General features: G+C 41.1%; 3 protein-coding genes across 4 annotated transcripts; 2 read left to right on the top strand and 1 right to left on the bottom strand.

Moving 5' to 3' along the window:
* The first annotated feature begins 7413 nt into the window (after positions 1-7413).
* On the top strand, positions 7414-8627 carry LOC149403120 (uncharacterized). Its single transcript, XM_089608637.1, has 2 exons — positions 7414-7959; positions 8121-8627. Exons 1-2 carry the CDS (start codon positions 7414-7416, stop codon positions 8625-8627), a joined length of 1053 nt encoding a protein of 350 aa, XP_089464763.1.
* A 1300-nt stretch (positions 8628-9927) lies between these two features.
* LOC149403119 (uncharacterized) lies at positions 9928-10775 on the top strand. The gene is made up of 3 exons (XM_089608635.1): positions 9928-10097; positions 10151-10288; positions 10352-10775. Exons 1-3 carry the CDS (start codon positions 9928-9930, stop codon positions 10773-10775), a joined length of 732 nt encoding a protein of 243 aa, XP_089464761.1.
* Positions 10776-11045: 270 nt separating this feature from the next.
* On the bottom strand, positions 11046-11979 carry LOC149403118 (homeobox leucine zipper protein). 2 transcript variants are annotated; one of them, XM_089609936.1, is made up of 2 exons: positions 11587-11979; positions 11046-11498 (listed from the first exon to the last, which is right to left on the bottom strand). In XM_089609936.1, exons 1-2 carry the CDS (start codon positions 11920-11922, stop codon positions 11313-11315), a joined length of 522 nt encoding a protein of 173 aa, XP_089466062.1. In that variant the 5' UTR covers positions 11923-11979; the 3' UTR covers positions 11046-11312. The 2 variants fall into 2 exon arrangements, with proteins under 2 accessions (XP_089466062.1, XP_089466063.1); XM_089609937.1 differs by having other exon boundaries at positions 11046-11492.
* Positions 11980-17195: the final 5216 nt, after the last annotated feature.

Below are 17195 nucleotides of genomic sequence, written 5' to 3'. Positions count from 1 at the left end.
TGATTATTATTGATTATTTGATTATTTCGATTGATTTGGGATTTTTTTTCAGAGGATTTTCGATGAATTAAGATGTTTTCCGATGAAATCCATGGATATTTTCGATGAATTCTGAAATTTTTAATGAATGGTATTTTGGATATTTGATCATCATCAATTTCTGTTAATGGCTATTCTGCAAAATTAATAAAACCTTGTCTATTTAGCAAAAGTTAAGTTTGTTATTGGCTAGTTAGCTATATAGCAAAAACCTAGAATTTTAAGTTGAGATTTAAACTCAAAAAATTAACTAAAATTTAAAATTTAACAGTTTTATTACTAAAATCCCGAGAGATAATTGTTTTCTTACTAAAATATCATTTCGTGATTGTTTTCTTATTTTGTGATCTATCTGTAACGAAACTTTAAAATATATCGCGAAATTATGAAGTATATTATAGTCTTTGCACAACTTATTTAATAATAGAATTGTCAAATTTTGAGATTTAATTGATTTTGGTACATTGATATAAATTTAGTAATATTTATATATATATATAAAAAATCCATATTAAGTTCCTAGTGAATTTGCCTGTAAGCATGATTACGCGCAATCCTCGATTACAAGCAGAGCCACCATTTTTCTCGCCAGCTCGCAGTGATCTCGAATCCGTGAGTTTAACTTCCTTATCAACGCATCTTCGTCTCCAAAGGAACCAGAAAAGCACATGTCAAATTGTTTCCAGAACCAGCCATGCTCTTATGAGAAATTCATCACAGCATTCCAAACTCGACCCCAACTCGGTATATCAAATCGAGAAGAACCGGTACAAGCTCTCGTCCAACCCGGTCCATATCAACCATAATTTGTTGGCTAAATGATTCCTAGGAAAACCTTGTCACCTTTGAGGTTTCTAAAATCTAACAGGTATTCGTTGTTGAAAAAGTTGTATGGTATGTCCATATATTTACTCTTTTCTTTTTCTAGCAAAAAAAAAGGCTCTTACTTTGGCTCTTACCTCTAAGGCCCTATTTTTTTTTTTATCGGATAATCTATGGCCCTTATTGTTCAACCTACTAAGGCTTCTACCTCTGCCAAACTAGCTCTCTTCACTGCAAGTGTTGCTTTTCTCAGATTTTATCTCAAATTCTTTATATCTAAGAGTAAAATTTTTATCGGTTTTAGCCAGAATGTATTTGTCAAGAGTGATTTCAATATACACTAATATTTACTAAGTTTAGCCTTGACACTTGTCGCGGATAAACAAAAGCTCACATCCAGTGACGGATCCAGGATTTCAATCAAGGGGGGCAAATTTGAGAAATATTTTTTAGGAGGTGCATTATTGAAAAAAAACTTACAAATTTGGGTCAAAAACATAATTATTAATAAAATTTAGAGGTAAAATTATAAAAAATATAAAAATTTGGGGTTAAAAAAATAATTTTCAAAAATTGAGGGGGGGCATTGGCCCACCCTGGCCCCCACCTAGATCTGTCACTGCTCACATCAATTATGGTTTTAGTATGGGTCGGCGGACCACAATATCGGGGGAGGATCAGCGGCGTGGAGCTCAAGTGTGGGTCAGAGAAGAAGAAAAAGAAGAAGAAAACCCAGGTGAGTTAGGTTATGACCTAATACTTAGTGGCAACTAGTCGAGGATAGATGATCTCGAATTAGATCTCTGAGTTACAGCAAAACGGGCTAAGTTGTGGCTAATTAAACAACAAGAAGTCGTTAATTAGTTATAACAATATACTTTTATGTACAAAAGCATATGTTTTTATTTTAGGGCAAGCATATGTTTGTTGTAGTTGTATGACCATATTGGTATCATATTTAACTTCTTTGTGAGAGTGAGGCATGGAGTTAAGTAAGACAATAGCTTGAATTAATAGAACTGAAAATGAAAGCTTTATATCTTTGTGAGAGAGCGAGAGAGAGAGAATAGGTACAAAGTAATTATTTGTGAATTGTTTTTTAAACGTTGGCTAAAATACAATTGACTTATTTTATTATATTTTTAGTATATTGTACTTTAAACTCTTTCATCTTATCAACTTTTCAAATTTTTACGCTAAAACATTTTTCACTAATATGTATTTGAACGTCATATCACTCACGCCAAGGACTTAGTCCGTGCCCTACAAGAGGTTAATTATGAGACAAACAACATTAACAAGTTCATTTTTTTCTATTTTAAGTATCTTTTTTTATTATTAGCATCTCAAATTTTTACACTGGAATATATTTAACAAATATGTATTCATATCGTGCTTATCGTTTAATAGACATATCGTGCCATGAAACATTAAGGAAATAAAGGAAAATACAATGAAACTAATAAAAGAAAAACAACATATCGTGCTTATCGTTTAATAGACATAAACAACACTTTATGAAATATTTGATCTGTAATACACCCCCGCAAGATGAACTTTCCCGAAAGTTCATCTTGGATTGAACTTGGATATCGGAGAAGACCTCGTTTTGAATGAAAAAATGAATTGACTTTGTGAAGAGCCGATCTTGTTTTGAGAAAAATTTATCAGAGGCATTTTGTCAAACACTTTGGGTGCGCTAAGAAGAACAGAATTGCAGAACATAGCTTTCTTGGCATCCAATCACCCGCAACCAAACACCAATCCGCCGAGATTAATATCAGTGCCTCGAGAACAATATTTCCATCAGTGTTAGCACAGCTCACACTAATTGCGAGACTGAGCGTCATAGTGAAGAGACCACGCCGTCCCGACCGCCCTAGCCTCATTCGCTGACTTCCCTCTCTTCCTCCAAGTCCACACCTTGTCAAACACCACGCCCACGAAGAAGAAGAACATGAACAGACCCACGACGTTCTGGTTCAGCGGCGGCGAAGGGTTGGAGTGAATCACGCCCAGCTGTGTTCGGAGCTTGTCCATAATCGGGTCTTCCTCAAATCTGGCGAAGTTCGAGCCTGCCGGTATCTTCGGCTCGCCCAGAATCTCTCCGGCGTGAAACTCCCTTTCCTCCGAGAGCTGACTGACGGCGAAGCGCTTGGAGCCGTGGATGGCCGGCTTCGACACCTTGACGGACAAGTTAGGGTTTTAGGAAACGTCGGAGGAAATCGACCGGGGAACCGACACCCATTTTCTCTGGCGAAAGCTTCTGTGGGAGAAGCCAGAGATTCGAAGCGATTTCCGGCGATAGGGCATGAAGTTCGCCTGGAAATCATCAGAGGATTTGACTCCGCATGGGCAGAGAGAGAAGTCAAAGATTGGGAAGAGGATTGCAAAATAATCATTTATCGCTGCTCCGGGGAATAATCAGAGGAGACAAAGTCAGTTCGGAGACCGCAGAGAGGGACGAGAAATTGCATTGGCGATGAAAGATTGGGGAAAGAAGAAATAAACGAGGAAAAAGAAATGGGTTTCTCGGTTTGGGGATGGAGAGAAACAGAGAAGATTGGAGTTGAAATTTGCATGGTTTGAGTTTGAGAAATAAGGTGAAGAAGAGGAGCGCCGGAGATGATGGGGTTTGGAGCCGAGAGCGAGATCGTCTCATGAAGAAGAAGAGGACGTTGCAGCACTTTCAAAGATCCAATCTTTGTTGCAGCTCTCATCTTGATATTGGCAACGGATTGTCGTGGCTTCGCTGGAGAGGTTGGAAATAAATCATGGCGGGGCTTGCCGGAAGACGATCTTGAAGCCTTGACACGGCGGGACTCGCCAGAGAAGGGAACATTGTTGGCCGTGGCACGGCGGGACTCGCCGGAAATAGATCTTGAAACTTTGACACGGCGGGACTTGCCGAAAATAGATCTTGTAACTTTGACACGGCGGGACTCGCCGGAGAGGATCTTGAATGTCGACACGGCGGGACTCGCCGGAAGAAGATTCTTGATGAATGACACGGCTTGAAATCACCGGTGATGAATCTTGATAAAAATCACTCCGAATGTCCGATGCGTCTCCGTCGATGAAGCTTTTCCGTCGATGAAGCGATGAAGAGAAGAACTTGAAATCGAGAAGAAGAGGCGCTCAATATTCAGAGGTAAAATGAAATTGACCTTCGTGAAATTCCACCGAGCTTGTCGTCGGAGATCTATTCCGATCGTCGAGGAATCGGGGATGACGAAGTGGATTTCTCCAACCTAGAAAATCGAATGCGGAATTTCCTCTGATACCATATTACATTTATAGGTTAGGGTAGATAGAAATTGGATTTGAGAATTGGGGAAAAACTAACTCTCATCTTGAATGATTGAGAGTGAAAATGTTTATTCCAATCTAATGAGAAAAGTACAAGTATAAGGCTTTATATAGCCATGAAACATTAAGGAAATAAAGGAAAATACAATGAAACTAATAAAAGAAAAACAACATATCGTGCTTATCGTTTAATAGACATAAACGACACTTTATGAAATATTTGATCTCTAATATCTTTTCCAATGTGGGTTAGTTTAGATTGAACAAAAAAAAAATTGGTCCTCTTGGCGTGCATCATAAAATGTTGGTATATAAAGTTTAATGGATAACCGATGTTTTAAGCCAAGATTTATTTTTATATGCATTGAAATTAATGGCTTGGTGTTTCCTTTCTAATGTGGGATAGTTTCAACTTTAAATATAGTATTTTTTTTTTTTATCTAGACACTCTACTACGATATTTTCTTCCCTTTGGTTTATATATTCACCATGTCATACATTGGTTATCAAACAGTATTATTAGAAGACCATAAAATCATGCAATGACGAAATAAAAGGAATAGAGTAAAATATTGGTCTTAATGCTAGCGGAACATAAAATGTTGGTCCTAATTTGGTATTGTTTTGAATTTTTGTAATTTTTTAATATCAGAGTATAAGTTTAGTTTTAAATATTTTTTATTCCGGAACTAACTGGAATATATTGTTCCGTTCCGGTTTGGCTATCGGTACTATTCGGAATAGCTGTTTCAGTTGGGTTTAGAATTCTGATAAAGCCGGAATGGAACTAAACTCAAATTGGAGATATGGAGAAGCTGTGAGAGGAGTCAACCGTATGGGAGTAAGTCTTGGAAGTGGATTTCAATTACTAAACAAAATTTCTTTTAAAATACAATGTCAAAAGTTTTGATGTAAATTCAAAAAAGAATATTGTTCCTTTAAAATAACATTACTAACCGTTACAAATTTTGAATTCTATTCTCTCCGAGTTTCGTTTGGTTTCTTCAGAGTTTCCTTTGTGGACTTCACCTTCTCCGTAAGGTATGGACGATTTATGTAGCAAATGGAAACACCTCAATGTGATAGAAGACGAAGTTGAGGTGGTGGCGCTGGAAGAAGATGACCTGGAAGAAGGGAAGTCTGCGGCGGAATTTATTTTTACCGGAAAACTCATGACCGACAAGCCCTACAACTTAAGGGCTTTGAAAAAAGTCATCGGGAACCTGTGGAATGTAAAGAAGGGACTGAAAGTGACCGAAATCCAGGATTCGGCCCTTAAATTCAGCTTTGGTTGTGCAATGGAGAAGAAGAAGGTTCTCGATAACGAACCATGGCTTTTTGACAAGGCTCTGCTCAGCCTATCGGATCCGGTGGTCGATGGCGTGGATGGTACGAAACCTCCCCTTTGCACGAAGTTTTGGACTCAGATTCACGGCCTCACTCATTGTGACATCGGCTAAACTCGGTGAAACTCTTGGGGGGAGGATCGGGAAAGTCATCAAGGTGGATACAGATAGACAGGGCAGAATCAGAGACAGTTTTATAAGGGCTCGTATTGTCATCGATATTTCAAAACCCCTTCGACGGGGGTTCTTTGTCCAACCAGGGGCCAAGGCAGAGAAGTTTTGGTGTGAAGTGAAGTACGAACGACTACCTCTACTGTGTTTCCATTGTGGAGTCATCGGACACCAGTGGGATGGGTGTGATATCAGTGGGGCTCCGAAAGAGAAACCACTGCAAGGGTTTGGCTATGGAAACTTCTTGGCCGGCGTGGCTCCGAATCGGCTTGCGTCGCCGGTGTTCAGGATCCCTGCGTCAGACAAATCCAGCAAGAGGAAGGGGGAGGATAAGAGTCGGGCCGCGGAGGAAGGCAGCAAGAAACAGGGTGCTCACTCGGCGTCGACCGATCCACCGGGAAATAGACATGTGACTCCTCAGATGGAGCACCCCCCCCCCCCCCCCCCCGATTCCGACGCGGCTGGCCCTCAATCCGAGTCCGATGCGGCTAAGACTCCAGCAGCGAATCAATCTCTTGGAAAAGAACCCTTTCTCGCTCATCCACCTGGGCCCACGCCTCGGGAACAGAGAGCCTCTCTTTCACCCGATCCTGGAAGAGAAACGTAGAGGGGACCTATCGACGGGGTTGGACAAGTAGGCTCCAAGGAGGCCTCGAGTTCCGACAACTCGGGAATCCCCAAAGTCGTCAGCGGTGGTTTCCAAGAAGGGAGTGACGAGAACAAGATGAGGAAGAAAACGACCGCTTTGGGGAAACGACAAATAGGTGCGAAAATTAAAGAAAAGATGAGGGACCTCACTACTAAGCCTGTTGGACCGGACCAAAAAATTAAGTATTCTTGGGCTGAAGAATTGGGCCTAAAAGCACCTAACCGTGGGCCTGTGTTGGTGAACCCGAACCAGCCAAACAGCCAAGGAATTGGGGTGGTGACGAGGATCCCCAGACCTAATGCTGATTTGTTGCCTCAACCTTCTGAGTCATACCCAGCGAGCGGGACTACTAGACTCGCCACCCCTGGAGCGTCGGCGAACGCCCTCCATGGCACGGCGGAGAGGGGTGAACTGACGGCTGAGAAGACACCACGGGACGCGGTCGAGACGAAGCGTCAAACCTTCGTGGAGGAAGAAAATGCGAGTGGATTCACTTTCACTGCTTCAGAGAGAGAGTTGGGGCCGGTCCAAAATAACGTCTCATCGGGGCCTCGTGTTAACAGCCGGTCCACGCCTCAGAATGAAGAACGAAGGGGAGAATCGACGATGGTTTGCGTCATAGCTGAGTCTCGGGGTTCTTGGAAGAAAAAGGGCCCGACACCTCTCGGCTATACCTTGCTCGGGGGAGAAAACCTTGTCGGATATAGGCTCGAGTGAGGGTCTGAGGATCGCGGAGGAAGGTAATACCGCTAAGATGGCCAGGAGACGTGGGGGGCAGCTCTTGGACGCGGAGGAGGGTCTACATGCCGAAGTTCTCGGGTCGTCTGAGAAAAGGGCTCATGTTTCTTCCTTGAGGCTGCCACAGGAGCTAAGTTGCCAAGCCTCGAACACGTCTCTCGTTTCAGCCGTTTCTGCATCTTCGGATTTGGCTGCGAACTCATCGATGATTGAAGCGGCGCCCCGCAGTGACGAGGGCCGCCGGGAGCAATGATTACCCTTTGTTGAAACGTCCAGGGGTTGGGAAACCCCGGGACGAGGCGGGCTCTTCAGTCGCACTCTCAAAAGTATAAGCCCGATATGATTTTTCTTTCGGAAACTAAACTTAAGAGTAGTTCGGCTGAACGAGTTCGCATTTTGTTGGGTTTTGAGAACTGTTTCGCGGTTGATCGGGTGGGGCTCAGTGGGGGACTAATGCTCATGTGGAGAGATACGATCCGTTTCTCGCTGGGATCTTTCTCTCAATTCCATATTGAGGGAGGAGTTCGGGATGAGGAAGAGCGGATGTGGAGGTTCTTGGGTATCTACGGCGACCCGGTGGCGGCTAATCGGAAGTGGTCGTGGGATCTTGTCCGAAGGGTCTTGGCCACTCACCCCGGGCCTTGGATTATCGGAGGAGACCTAAACGAAGTACTCGAGAACAAGGAGCTCAGCGACGGAAGGACTCGGGACCCTCATCTCCTTGAGTCCTTCCGTCACCTTTTGGAAGATTGCGAGCTGGAAGATCTGGGCTTTGAGGGGGCGGAGTTTACGTGGCGCCGAAGCTCTTCCACGGATAGTGTTGAGGAAAGAATTGATAGGTGCTTGGCCAATCCGGAGTGGACGACGATTTTTCCGTTGGCGAAGGTTTTTCACCTTAAGTATTGGAGTTCGGATCATCGGCCGCTCCTCCTTGCGTCCGATGGTGCGAAAGAGAGACCCAATCCGAGCAAGCCTAGGAGATTCTTTTTCGAAGAAGCTTGGTGTGAGGAGGAATGTGACTCTCCTCTTTTCTTGATTCGCTTAAGAGATGTCGGAGAGGTCTTGCTCGGTGGAACTCGGGTAAGAAGGCGGAGCTCAAGTCGAAGATTGAGAGGCAAAAAATCATCGTTGAGCGGGCCGGGGACAGAAGGGCTGAAGGGAGTCGGGGAGACCTCGGATGCGAGCAAAGAATCCTCGATGGGCTCATCGAGAAGGATGAGATTTATTGGCGGCAAAGAAGTAGGATGGCGTGGATGAAGAGCGGGGATAAGAACTCGAAACTTTTCCACCGTAAGGCGACTACACGGAAGAGAAGGAACACTATCCGGGGGCTTTTTGATGACGTTGGGGTGTGGAGGGAGGGAGACCCGGAGTGCGATAAGGTGATCTCGAGGTATTTTGAGGGTATCTTTCGCTCTTCTAGGCCCGGGTTGGATACCATTGACACGGCCCTTGCCGGTGTTGAGCCGAAAGTCACCTTGGCTATGAACGAAATCCTTCTTTGTCCCTTCGACGACAATGAGGTGAAGGCTGCCCTCTTTGCAATGAGGTGAATCTTTTTTTGTGCCGAAGGTCTCTCTCGCCTTCTCATGGAAAAGGAAAGAAGGGGTCTCATCAATGGGGTTAGATTCGGAAGAGGGAACCTTCGGGTCTCGCATTTGCTTTTCGCCGACGATAGTCTCATCTTCTTTCAAGCTAGCGTCGAGGAGAGTGAAGAGGTGAACCGGTGCCTCTCGACTTATGTCGTGGCCTCGGGTCAAGCCATCAACTTGGCGAAATCCGATGTGTGCTTTGGTAACTCCGTTCCGGAGGTTACTAAAGCGTTGGTGGCCGATAGTCTCGGAGTCTCGATCACCCCGCACCACAAGAAGTACCTCGGGCTGCCCACCTTCTCGGGCCGAAGGAAGTGTGAGTTGTTCGCGTTCATTCGGGAGCGGATTTGGGAAAAGCTTCAATCTTGGAGGGGGATTTGGTTTTCTCATTCCGGTCGCGAGGTCCTCGTCAAGACGGTCCTTCAAGCAATCCCCGGGTACGTGGCTAGTTGTTTCCGTCTTCCAAAGACGCTCATTAAAGACATTCACAAGATCATAGCAAAATTTTGTTGGGGGAGTAAAGAGAACGAGAAGAAGATCCATTGGTACAAGTGGGAAGATTTGACGGCTCACAAAGAGGATGGAGGGTTGGGATTCCGGGACTTGGAACGGTTCAATCAAGCCCTCGTCGCTAAACACGTTTGGAGGCTTGTGCGTAATGAGGGCAGCCTTGTCGAGAGAGTCTTCCGCGCGAGCTACTACCCCGACGGGAACATCCTTGACGCCGATTGTAAGACGAATGGGTCCTCTATTTGGCGGAGCTTGATGTGGGGTAAAGATCTTATCGTGAGGGGTTCGAGATGGAGAATCGGAGATGGGGAATCGGTGCACGTAATGGGAGATCGTTGGATTCCCCGGACCCATAACACCGCGCTACCCGATGGGTATCTTATACCGGAGGATATGCGTGTGGCGGAACTCAAGCATAATGGCGGTGAATGGAATGAAGCCTTGGTCCGAGCCATGTTTGAAGACGAAGACGCGAAGGATATCCTCGCCATCCCGGTGAGTGAAGATGGGATTCCCGACAAACTTCGATGGCATTTCTCCCTCGACGGCGAGTACTCGGTCAAGAGTGGCTATCGCGTCGCCATGACTTCCCTTGCCCGTGCCTCTCCGTCCTCCCCGTGTGTTACCGCGAGATGGTGGAAAACCCTTTGGAAGCTCTCACTCCCACCCAAAATCAAGCTCTTTGCTTTGTAGGTGTGCAAAGGGTGGATTCCGACTTTGGCGAACCTTTTTCGGAAGAAGATTACCGATAATGACCGCTGCTCGAGGTGCTTCGGAGGACCGGAAACGGTCACGCATAGCCTATGGGGCTGCCGAAGGGTCCGTAAAGTTTGGGAGGTCACTTGTTTCTTTGACTTTGTCAAGGATATCCGGGGAGAAGACGCCACTTCGATCTTTATCGGAATCATGGAGAATTTCGAGGTTAGTAACTTGGAATTATTTGTGGTTTTGGTTTGGGAGTTGTGGAATCATAGGAACAACGCGGTGGCCGGTCATGCCGAGTGGAATGCGAAGGATATGGTGGAATGGGCTGGAAATTTCCTCGAGGACTTTCGGGTTGCCAATGTGACCCGTCCATCTTGGCCCTCGCCTCGCTCGCAAACGACCGAACGGTGGTAGCCCCCTCAGCCCCGAACGGTGAATATTTGTGTTGATGCGGTCCTTAACTCGGCTAGGGGAAGTTTCGGCACGGGGTGTATCCTTCGCGACCACCGCGGATGGGTCATTGCCTCGGAGATTTTGGTGAGAAATTTCGGGTTTTTCCCTTCCCTTGTGGAGGCCTACGCGGTGCTTGGAGGGCTGCGGTTGGCGTCGGAGCTCGGCTTTTCCCGGATTACGGTGCACTCCGATTGCCTTGAAGTGGTTCTAGCAATTAAAAGAGATTCTACACCGGCTACGGAGTTCGACACGATTTTGGAAGACATTAAGGTTAGAAGGTTGGCGTTCTCTAATTTTGATATCTCTTTCATACCCCGCTCTTGTAACGTTGCGGCACATAACATGGCTAAATATGCTCTCGGAATGAACTCGGATTCGCGGTGGATGGGGATTGTCCCTCCATGCGCAATGCGAGAGGTTATTAGTGACTTTGTGCCTTGATGTAACCACGGTTTTCCTCCGCCACCTAAGTGAGGGTTTTAATGATATTCTCCCGTGGTACCGACCACGTTTTAAAAAAAAATAATAATAACATTACTAACCAAAATTTCTTTTTCTGATTAAAAAAAAAAACCAAATTTCTTTTAAAAGTCAAAACATTCAAAAAAAGAAAATAGTTCCTTTGGGTTTTTTATGAACCAGAGGAGAAAGGACTCGTGAAGTAATTTAGATCTAAAAACGTAGAAGGCTCAATCAATCACACTCTTGCTCTAATGGAAACCAAAATAGGAAATTTAAAGGCAAACAGTGGCAATTTATAGTCAGAAATCACTCAAAAAAAAAAAAAACTCTGATTTACCAATTTAACACTACAAATTAACTATACAACATCCAGTTTTTAAAAAAATTAAAAATTACACCCAGGGAGAGAGAGAGAGAGAGAGAGAGAGAGAGAGAGAGAGAGAGAGAGAGAGGGAGAGAGAGAGAGGGATAACAAAAAAGAAAAACAAATAATCATTCATCAAAATCAATTATAATTTATAAAATGTCGTCATAAGCAACGATCTCTCGAGGATCCGACGAAGAAAGCTTGTTGGCCCTCCCATGGCGGCTCAGAGGCACCTCCGCCCTCAAAAGCTTCGACGACGGCGACGGCGACGGCGAGCCCTTCTTCACCCCTTCTCTCCACTTCGCCAACGGATCAGTAGCCCATAATACCTGTACCTGAAATTATCAGTAACAACCCTAATTCTCCTCAGAACCACGAACCCCCAATAAAGGAGCGAGCTTCAGTGATAATAACCCTAATTACCTTGTGAGACTGAACGGTGAGTCCAAAGGAAGGATCGAGAGAGGCGGCGAGGGCGGCCTCGGCGGAGTCTCTGGTCCGGAATGCGACGATTCCGACGCCGTCGCGGTCGATGCGGATTCGGGAGATAGATCCGTAGATTTCGAAGCGGGACTTTAGGTCGAGCACTGAGCTTTCCGGCGAGAGCCCCATCACTACCAGCGCCGGCGGAGGAGCCGCCTTCGCCGTCGGTCTGTCCATCACTTCTTCCTCCTCCGCCGTCGCCGCCGCCTGGAAAGGACGGCGTCGCTTTGGGTTTTGGTGATTGTTGCTGTAGGGTTTGTCTCGCTTTCGACCCATTGGCTTCCACTTTCTTGTGAGAACGCAAGCAGAAAAAAAAAAAATTAGAAATAGGGGACGATTGTGAAAGTAGAAGTATAAGAAGTGTACTTTTATAATTTATAAAAAAAAAATAAAAAATAAAAAAAAGTGTACGGTCAATTGAGGAGAAATTAACGAACATAAACGACCAATACCTGTTTTGCTCTAAACTCTAAATAGAAACGATAAATTTTACTAGTTCTAGTTTTAGATCACCAATATACTTAATTGGATTAAAGAAAAAACAAATTAGCGTTTTAAGGCAAACTCGACTAAAGCTAAACTATTTTAAAATAAAATCAATTTTAAATAATATGCATTTTAAATTAGCATTAGTTAGTTTGGAAACTAACAAATCATAAATAAATGACGTAGTCACTTAAAAAATATAGATTTTACATGTTTTTTTGATATTTTTTGAAAGTGTTGTTAGAGATCAAAGCGGATAACAAAACTTTGCCGGCGATCGTAAAAAAACGTTGCACAATATCCTAAATTTCATGAGATAGATGCTTATAAAGAAATGAGGCAGATTAAAGGAAACGAGATGTTTAGGAATGTTTAATGGTATAATCGTCTAAAGTTAGGTAAACAACTCCATTTGTGTGTCATTTCGATATCCTAAATTTTTATTTTATGCAATTCAGTTTTAACTCTAACTAAAGATCCACTCTGAGCATTTGGACATCCAAATTGTTCAACTTCATATAAAAGTTTCCCAACTTTTTATGGAATGGAAGATTTCATTCCAATTTTTTGTGGATTCCAAAATTTATATTTCAGGATAAGTTTGACTGGAATATGGAATTTCATATTTCCATATATTTTTGTAAACAATTATTCCCTTATATTAAAGGATTTTTTGAAAAGATTTTGTAGTTTAGGATAAATTTGAAAACTGTTGATGTTAGACTTCGTCCTAGAAATAAATAGATAGGGATTCGGCCCACTGTAAAGAAGTTGGGCCCAAACCCACGAATTTGTAGTAACAAGCCCAGGAAAAGCGTCAGCCCCAAGGAAGATGCAATTCAGTTTTAACTCTAACTAAAGATCCACTCTGAGCATTTGGACATCCAAATTGTTCAACTTCATATAAAGGTTTCCCAACTTTTTATGGAATGGAAGATTTCATTCCAATTTTTTGTGGATTCCAAAATTTATATTTCAGGATAAGTTTGACTGGAATATGGAATTTCATATTTCCATATATTTTTGTAAACAATTATTCCCTTATATTAAAGGATTTTTTGAAAAGATTTTGTAGTTTAGGATAAATTTGAAAACTGTTGATGTTAGACTTCGTCCTAGAAATAACTAGATAGGGATTCGGCCCACTGTAAAGAAGTTGGGCCCAAACCCACGAATTTGTAGTAACAAGCCCAGGAAAAGCGTCAGCCCCAAGGAAGATGCAATTCAGTTTTAACTCTAACTAAAGATCCACTCTGAGCATTTGGACATCCAAATTGTTCAACTTCATATAAAGGTTTCCCAACTTTTTATGGAATGGAAGATTTCATTCCAATTTTTTGTGGATTCCAAAATTTATATTTCAGGATAAGTTTGACTGGAATATGGAATTTCATATTTCCATATATTTTTGTAAACAATTATTCCCTTATATTAAAGGATTTTTTGAAAAGATTTTGTAGTTTAGGATAAATTTGAAAACTGTTGATGTTAGACTTCGTCCTAGAAATAAATAGATAGGGATTCGGCCCACTGTAAAGAAGTTGGGCCCAAACCCACGAATTTGTAGTAACAAGCCCAGGAAAAGCGTCAGCCCCAAGGAAGATGCAATTCAGTTTTAACTCTAACTAAAGATCCACTCTGAGCATTTGGACATCCAAATTGTTCAACTTCATATAAAGGTTTCCCAACTTTTTATGGAATGGAAGATTTCATTCCAATTTTTTGTGGATTCCAAAATTTATATTTCAGGATAAGTTTGACTGGAATATGGAATTTCATATTTCCATATATTTTTGTAAACAATTATTCCCTTATATTAAAGGATTTTTTGAAAAGATTTTGTAGTTTAGGATAAATTTGAAAACTGTTGATGTTAGACTTCGTCCTAGAAATAACTAGATAGGGATTCGGCCCACTGTAAAGAAGTTGGGCCCAAACCCACGAATTTGTAGTAACAAGCCCAGGAAAAGCGTCAGCCCCAAGGAAGATGCAATTCAGTTTTAACTCTAACTAAAGATCCACTCTGAGCATTTGGACATCCAAATTGTTCAACTTCATATAAAGGTTTCCCAACTTTTTATGGAATGGAAGATTTCATTCCAATTTTTTGTGGATTCCAAAATTTATATTTCAGGATAAGTTTGACTGGAATATGGAATTTCATATTTCCATATATTTTTGTAAACAATTATTCCCTTATATTAAAGGATTTTTTGAAAAGATTTTGTAGTTTAGGATAAATTTGAAAACTGTTGATGTTAGACTTCGTCCTAGAAATAAATAGATAGGGATTCGGCCCACTGTAAAGAAGTTGGGCCCAAACCCACGAATTTGTAGTAACAAGCCCAGGAAAAGCGTCAGCCCCAAGGAAGATGCAATTCAGTTTTAACTCTAACTAAAGATCCACTCTGAGCATTTGGACATCCAAATTGTTCAACTTCATATAAAGGTTTCCCAACTTTTTATGGAATGGAAGATTTCATTCCAATTTTTTGTGGATTCCAAAATTTATATTTCAGGATAAGTTTGACTGGAATATGGAATTTCATATTTCCATATATTTTTGTAAACAATTATTCCCTTATATTAAAGGATTTTTTGAAAAGATTTTGTAGTTTAGGATAAATTTGAAAACTGTTGATGTTAGACTTCGTCCTAGAAATAACTAGATAGGGATTCGGCCCACTGTAAAGAAGTTGGGCCCAAACCCACGAATTTGTAGTAACAAGCCCAGGAAAAGCGTCAGCCCCAAGGAAGATGCAATTCAGTTTTAACTCTAACTAAAGATCCACTCTGAGCATTTGGACATCCAAATTGTTCAACTTCATATAAAGGTTTCCCAACTTTTTATGGAATGGAAGATTTCATTCCAATTTTTTGTGGATTCCAAAATTTATATTTCAGGATAAGTTTGACTGGAATATGGAATTTCATATTTCCATATATTTTTGTAAACAATTATTCCCTTATATTAAAGGATTTTTTGAAAAGATTTTGTAGTTTAGGATAAATTTGAAAACTGTTGATGTTAGACTTCGTCCTAGAAATAAATAGATAGGGATTCGGCCCACTGTAAAGAAGTTGGGCCCAAACCCACGAATTTGTAGTAACAAGCCCAGGAAAAGCGTCAGCCCCAAGGAAGATGCAATTCAGTTTTAACTCTAACTAAAGATCCACTCTGAGCATTTGGACATCCAAATTGTTCAACTTCATATAAAGGTTTCCCAACTTTTTATGGAATGGAAGATTTCATTCCAATTTTTTGTGGATTCCAAAATTTATATTTCAGGATAAGTTTGACTGGAATATGGAATTTCATATTTCCATATATTTTTGTAAACAATTATTCCCTTATATTAAAGGATTTTTTGAAAAGATTTTGTAGTTTAGGATAAATTTGAAAACTGTTGATGTTAGACTTCGTCCTAGAAATAACTAGATAGGGATTCGGCCCACTGTAAAGAAGTTGGGCCCAAACCCACGAATTTGTAGTAACAAGCCCAGGAAAAGCGTCAGCCCCAAGGAAGATTCAAATATCAGTTCGAGATAACTGATCCTCGAAGACTCGCAAATATAGGGCCAGCCAGCTTGGACAATCCGCAAACCACCCCCCCCCCCCCCCCCCCCCCCCCCCAACAGGTGTCTCGGAACGCAATAGTGAACTTCAACTAACACACGACGTGTCACTAGTCAACCCGGAGCTCGCAACCTCAATTCTAGTACTATATATATATATATATATATATATATATATATATATATATATAAGATAATTAAGCCTACGTGGGACACGTTACGACTTTTGATTTCTCCCCCCTCACATTTTTTGTTATCTCTTGATTATAACAATTGTATTACTCTCAGCGATATAATATACAGTCCCGAGCTCGCTATTGCATTGAATCCCTTTTTAATTGTTATTTTGCAACATATAAAATCCTTCAAGTTTTTTCCATTTGGTCTTGCAACAGAGATTTGAGGCCCAGTTCTAAATCTAAATCGACCCATTTATTTGCTAAAATTGTCGTGACTGCTTTGGTGTGATTTCTCGCATCAACAAAGACAATGACAAAAATTAAAAACTTAAACGAAAAATAATAATTATAAGCATCAAATGAGAAATAATATGAATAACATCACAACTTTGATTAATAAAAAAATAAAATAAAAAAAATTTAAATGAGAAATACAAAGTTCAAATGAAAATTAAAAAAGACAATGTTTCAAATGAAAAATACAAAAGACAAAGTTTTAAATCAAAATTACAATCACCCAAATGAAAATGACAAGGGACCAAGTTTCAAATTGACATCGACATTTGAGAGAGAAATCGATATTTGAGAGAGAATGAGAGAGGTGTTCTAGGTGTATTTATAAGAGAAAATTATTTGGGTTTTTTTTTTTTTTTGTATCTTTCAAACCCCCAACGGTAAAAAAAATTGTGTCAATTGAATCTCAAACAGTAATAAACCAATGACCCATAATTTTTTTTTAAAAAAAAGCATTTATTATTCTAAAAAGCTGGACATCTAAATTAATATGGGATCCAACCAACTTTTTCAATTTAATATAGTGTCCGTCCATCTTTTCCATATTAATTATTTTGGAATCTAGACTGTCCAAATTCCAAGAAAAAAATTTGGACACTGTCCGTCCATGTTTTACTTTCCATATGCTCATGATTGCTAAAGATTAAGGTTCTATTTCGAACCCGAAAATATTAGGGAAAGAAAAATAGAATCCTTTCTATTATCTTTATGTTGTTTGGATGAAGAGAAAATTAAAGGGAAATGAAAATAAGTGGAAAATACTATAAGAAATGTATAGCTAATAAGAAAATTCGATTTTCCTTGAAAATTTTGGAGAAAAATGATATTCATCAATATTTTTATATATGGGGACCGTGTGTTAGTTTTCTTGCTATTTTTTCGTCCTTATTTTCCATAATTTTGATTTTTCCGCTTACTTTCCGCCTATATTATATTTTCACTCGCAAATTTTTTGAATTTCATACGAAACCTAAGAAATTGTTGCAAATGATTGACAATTTGTTCAATTTTATG

Source organism: Urtica dioica, chromosome 3 (genome assembly GCF_054948205.1).
Source record: "Urtica dioica subsp. dioica isolate 48M chromosome 3, U.dioica_male_clone48M_v1_H2, whole genome shotgun sequence".
Lineage (NCBI taxonomy): Eukaryota > Viridiplantae > Streptophyta > Magnoliopsida > Rosales > Urticaceae > Urtica > Urtica dioica.
The sequence above is the reverse complement of the archived record's forward strand: the minus strand, read 5'-3'. Positions and strand labels throughout refer to the sequence as shown.